At 42.7% G+C, this 6,000-nt stretch overlaps 1 protein-coding gene across 1 annotated transcript; it reads right to left on the reverse strand.

Moving 5' to 3' along the window:
* Positions 1 to 2,907: 2,907 nt before the first annotated feature.
* On the reverse strand, positions 2,908 to 5,763 carry LOC308086832 (noelin-like; the record flags this gene model as incomplete). The annotated part of the gene is made up of 3 exons (XM_080430477.1): positions 2,908 to 3,582; positions 5,460 to 5,566; positions 5,757 to 5,763. 3 exons carry the CDS (start codon positions 5,761 to 5,763, stop codon positions 2,908 to 2,910), a joined length of 789 nt encoding a protein of 262 aa, XP_080286603.1.
* Positions 5,764 to 6,000: the final 237 nt, after the last annotated feature.

Below are 6,000 nucleotides of genomic sequence, written 5' to 3' on the forward strand. Positions count from 1 at the left end.
GGTGGCGCTATGAAAGGCAAATGTGAAAAATGCAGGGCAGTTGTTTTTCCTTGGCCTCTAGGGAGTGTGCGTGCAAAGTTTCACGCAGATCGGTGCAGTTATAGTTAAAAACACAAATCGGCCTTTTATAGCGCCACCATGAGGCTGATTTGAAAATGTTCAAGTGGCATTTCTTCCTCGGCCTAGTGGGAATGTATGTGTGAAATCTCACGGAAATCGCAAACTGCGTTCATGATTTGAGGCATTTTGTTGAAAACGGAGCAATCCTGCAAACTTTGGAAGCCAACCTTAGCCAATCAGGATGGAATATGGGAAATTGGACAGATCCGTGTTGATCACATGACTATAGAGATACTGTGTACTGATGTGCGTGATGTTTGGATAAAATCTGTAGGAGTACTGTCAAAAAATTTGTTTTGCAAAAAGCGGCCTCCTGGTGGCGCTATAAAAGGCCCATTTGAAAAATTTGGGGCAGAGGTTCTGCTCTGGCATCCAGGGAGTGTGTGTGCACAGTTTCGCTGCGATCAAGCCAACGGTGCCAGAGATTAGCTGTCCACAAAATAACAGAATGACGGACGGACGGACACACAGACGGACAGACGGACAGGGGGTAAAACATACTCTCTCGCCATGCATTACGGCCTGACGGAGACAATTATAGACAAAATGCTGTTAGTTTTCGTCTCGCCATGCCTTACGGCCTGGCGGAGACAATTATAGAAAAAATGCTGTTAGTTTTCGTTTTTCTTGTTGTTTGTTCAACACTCAACAGTAACTGGATAATTTTTTTTAAATGGTATCTTTTGTTGAGTTTTTAGTACACAACACAACACTACTCTGACCTTTTTGATTTCTGCAACTGACAAAGAAATAACCCAAAGTATGAAAACAACAGTAGTATAAAACTAACACTAAAACTAATAAAATAATAAGATAAGGTTTCTACCTGACAGCAACGCTATAACCACACTCATATTCACTATTTTGAAACTTGCCTTTAGTGTGAAGATTCAGAGGCACTATTAATGAATAAAGAATGATATTAGTACAACACAGAAGTAGTGTCTGCTGTACTTTGATGACAACACAGAAGTAGTGTCTGCTGTACTTTGATGACAACACAGAAGTAGTGTCTGCTGTACTTTGATGACAACACAGAAGTAGTGTCTGCTGTACTTTGATGACAACACAGAAGTAGTGTCTGCTGTACTTTGATGACAACACAGAAGCAGTGTCTGTTGTACTTTGATAACAACACAGAAGTAGTGTCTGCTGTACTTTGATAACAACACAGAAGTAGTGTCTGCTGTACTTTGATAACAACACAGAAGTAGTGTCTGCTGTACTTTGATAACAACACAGAAGTAGTGTCTGTTGTACTTTGATGACAACACAGAAGTAGTGTCTGCTGTACTTTGATGAAGCAGTCTGAAAACTGCCAGTGGTTTGTATAGATGTTGTTTAAAGTTGTTATGACACATCATTAAAGCAGGTTTTGTTTTTTTTACATCTATAAATACCACAAAGATTGAGTGTGTATGTGTGTCTACACATCATGAGAACCGTCCATCCAAGGGTACTATTACTATTACTATTACTATTGCTATTACTATTACTATTACTATTACATAGTACCCTCTGACAACTCGTACTGATATCGATACTGCACTAGCAGTGGTGGAAAAAGTACGGTAATCAAACAATTACTTGAGTAAAAGTACAAAAGTATTGGCATTAAAATATACTTAACTACTGAAAGTAAAAGTACTAATTTTGCAGAATGTCCCATTTCACAAGTTTACAAATCTATAAAAATGCTTTGAAAATAGCCGTTCTACTACAGTAGGTCACAACGCGTCGATCGGCTATTTTCAAATAGCCTTAAGGGCTGAAGTGGTTATTGCATGTTTTGTAATAATAATACAAATCTACAAAGTAACTAGTAACTAAAGTTTTCAAATAATTGTAGTGAAGTACATGTAAAAGCGCAATATTTGCCTCTGAGATGTAGTTGAGTAGAAGTAAAAATACTGAAAATGTGAAATACTCCAGTAAAGTAAAAATACCTCAACATTGTACTTAAGTACAGTACTTGAGTAAATGTACTTAGTTACTTTACACCACTGTGAAATAGTATAAAATAATTTCAGAATCTGAGGCTGACGTGACATTCAGTACAATGATGCTCAGCCTTTTCTTTTTATGTCAAGGACACACAGTTTGATACGCATCAGGCCATGGATTTAGAAGTTTATCTCTGGGATCACAATCTACACTGCAAAGTCATCAGTGTACATTTAATTCTGAGAGTGTACAAATGGAACCCACTTCAGTTACAAGTTATAAGAGTCCATTTGGACCCCTGGTGGTCCCCGGAACCCGGCGTTTGAGAAACAGTGGTTTAGAACAACTGGGGGGGACATGGAAGATTGGTTAGAACGTTACAAGAACCTCAGAATCAGGTTTATCTGGTTTATTGACACGAATCATTAACTATCTCATCTCAGATACAACACATTTCCAGCAAAGCGCAAAAGAGTGAAGTACCATTGTCCTCTGCAGGGGGAGGGAGGGGGGGGAGTACATTGAAACAGCATTATCCTTCACTAGCGGTAGGTTGGGGGGGGGGGGGGGGGGTATATGACATGAAAAAGCATCATCCTCTAAAGGAGCGCTCTCAACTACAGGCAGATGATTTGAGTAGACGATAGGAGAGGGCCAGGTTTCCGGAATACATTGCTTAATACATTCTATAATTATATTTTTTCGTTCTTCAGAGAGATATGAACTAGATAAAAGTCGTCCCGTCTTTTTTATTTCAGTTATATTTTTCGTATATAGGGAGCTCTCTACACAAACGATATGTGTGTGTACGGTGTATCACGTCTACTCCGCTCGTTTCCGTGGTTACAGTTCCTCGGAGCGGATGACGTGGAACAGCGTGACATTGTAGAGGACCTGGTGGCCATGGTTCCAGGCGTAGAGGGCACGGTCACGCGGGTTGTAGTCCAGCATGGAGATGTACGAGTACTTGTTCTGGAGGGCAATGTCGATGTACTCGTAGGTGGAGGAGTTGGTGGAGTAAGCGTAGGAGACCTTGGTGCCGCCGGAGTAGCCGTTGGTGACGTAGAGCGTGCCGCAGATCATGAAGGAGTCGCCGGCGCTCGTCTTGGGGTGGTTGGTGGTCCAGCTCTTGACGATCTGCAGCGTGTTGGGGTTCAGCTTGCTGATCACGATGTTCCCGGCGTTCTGGTTGGTGGCGTACACCGCCCACAGGCCGCCCTCGTCCACCATCAGGTCGATGTCGGAGTAGCCGCCCCAGGCGTATTGGTAGGTGTTGCTGAAGCCGGCGTAGTCCAGCTGCCGGGACTTGCTGATGGAGGAGGTGCGGAAGTCGAACTTGATGATCACGTTGCTCTGGAACTTGTTGAAGTAGATGGAGCCGTTGTAGACCACCTGGCCCGTGCCGTACCACTCATGGGGCAGGCGATGTGACGTGAAGTTGTCCGTCGTCATGAAGTCCTGCATGGACTTGTACTCGCGCACGAAGCGGTTGTTGTGGTAGCCCTCCATGTACCACACCTGAAGGGGACGAGGAGGGAGAGAGAGAGAGTGAAAATAAAGTAGGAACAGAGTGTTTTACTGCCGTGGTTCTCAAAATGCGGTCCTTGAGGGGGTCTCCAGGGGTCCCCAATTAGCGTATTTACAAGCTCACAACATGTCACAATGTGACATGCTGTGAGACGATTATATTAGACACATTTTGAAATGTAAATGTTTTAATTAGAAAAGCTTGTAGATCAGCTATTTTTGGAAGGGGAAAAAAAGAACACAAATCTTCTTTTATGGGGGTCGGAATCTTTTCAAATACAACATCAATTTGACATGAGAATGTTTGAGAACCACTGTTTAACTGTAAAAACAACAACAACATACAGTACTGCACAGACTGCAGAGGTAAAAAATCTCTCATCACCACGAGTCCTCAGCGTACCTTTCTGAACATCTACATTATGTATGCAGATCACCCATAACCCTGCAATCTAAATCAAATCAGGCTGTCAACAAGGTACCTAATTAAGTCAGAGCTGGCATCTCCGGGAGGGGCAGCCTCAAACTGAGATCTAGGCTGTTTCTGACTGCAGAAAGCCACAGGATGACAGCCACAGGGTGGGACGGGTCACGCCCCACAGGGGTAATGCTCATCATTCCAGATAAAAGGCCTATCTGAGCTTCCCTCGAACACCAACCTAATGCCCCCGTCCATCCCCTTCTGGCACCCTGCAGTGATGGGCTGAGAGCATAAACATCTCACTGCCAATTTGTTGGCGGTTCAACTATTTCCTCCATCTCAGTGGGAGTTGGACACACATCTACATCCTGAACCCCCCCCCACCCCCCTACCTGCACACACTGTAATTGACATACAGTGAAAAATGATTTAGATCCCGGCCGTAATCTGGTCTCATCATGTTTTTGTTTCTTAGGTTTGTTTTTCTTGACCGCAAATGTTAAGCATGTAATTCAGATGGCATATTATTTAGACATAGTTTCATTGTTTAGCTGGTATCCTATAGTTTCAATGAACAGATTGTTATTTAGGTCACTGTCTCTCTGCATTTGATGTGTTTGCCTTCCTTATTGTAAATCACACTGGATAAGACTAAGAGCATCTGATAAATGCCTAAATTGTAGATGAAACAAATCTAAGGCAATCCAGACATGAAAAGACGGACAGTCATTAGACATGTCTGCTTTGATCAGTTTGACTCACTTTTCTCCTCACTGACTCTCAGTCTTTCCATGCTGTTGAATCACTTTCATTGCCCAATTAATTGCCCTGCTTCTGTTTTCACAGTGTACTTAGCTGGGGGACAAGATGATGCTAATTACTATGGAAACCATAACTTCATATGGAACGAATGCGTCACAGAGGATGGATTGATTAAATGTGATTAAGTGTAAATAGCTCTAGTAATCGCTATTCATGTTGTTGCTGTAGAGAGCCTTGTTCCCCCGTCTCTCCAGCTCTTTAATAAACAAAAAAAAACATTTTCAGATTAGGATACCAATTGGAAAATAGAGCTTTAACTTTTTATTTTATTTTCTTGCCCAAAATCTGCCCAAAATCACTTATTGGTGTGACAATAACTTGATTGGCATAGATTTGATTTCCTAGACCTAAGGAATGTGCGGTGTGTGTACACAGCATGTGTTGACCATATGACTGCGGTCATATTTAGGGTGTTTAACATCCAAAGCCCTCTCTGCTGGTGGCAGCCTTCCTTGCATTACTCACTGGGCAGCCTTGGCTCTTCTATGAGCCATACAGATTTATTATTGTGCATTAGCATTTTAATGTGTTCAGTAATGAAAGCCGGGTCATTCGAGGCAGCAGATGCTTAGACCTTCCAAACTAAATCAGGCGGCCTGCAGAGGTAAATCACAGGGGTACTTACCCTCGTATCTCCCTTGAGGGCCTGGGGGTCCGTCATCCATGAACCTTGAACATCACCAGAGGTCTTGATGGTGATGGGTTCACTGATACCCGTAAGTTTGCCACATGCTGCAAGGAAAAGAGTGAGATACAGAAACAAACACGATAATACCAGAATTGCACAGTTTTTGAACTCTATGATGATAAAATTGTTCAGTCTTGTGTGAGATTCAGACACTTTTCCTCTTTGAGCCTGATTTACTTCGTCGTACCACCGGCGTCGTGTGCCGAAAATGACAGATCTACAAGCTCACCACACGTCCCATCGTGCAGAGTTGTGAGCTTATAGATCTATTATTTTCGGCGCACAACGTCGTTGTACAACTTAGAATGAATTACTGGCACTATACAGTATGTGCACAAACGTACATGTTTGATATCTGCTGCTAGTACTGTAGATGTTCTATGACACGTATAATGCTTCCTTCTTTTTAATGCAGTACACACACCGTACACACACCGTGCTGCGGAGTGATCGCGCATCGAAAATGGCTCCTTTTTCA

This window comes from Gymnoscopelus braueri, assembly GCF_963280865.1.
Source record: "Gymnoscopelus braueri genome assembly, chromosome: 6".
In the NCBI taxonomy this organism is placed as follows: domain Eukaryota; kingdom Metazoa; phylum Chordata; class Actinopteri; order Myctophiformes; family Myctophidae; genus Gymnoscopelus; species Gymnoscopelus braueri.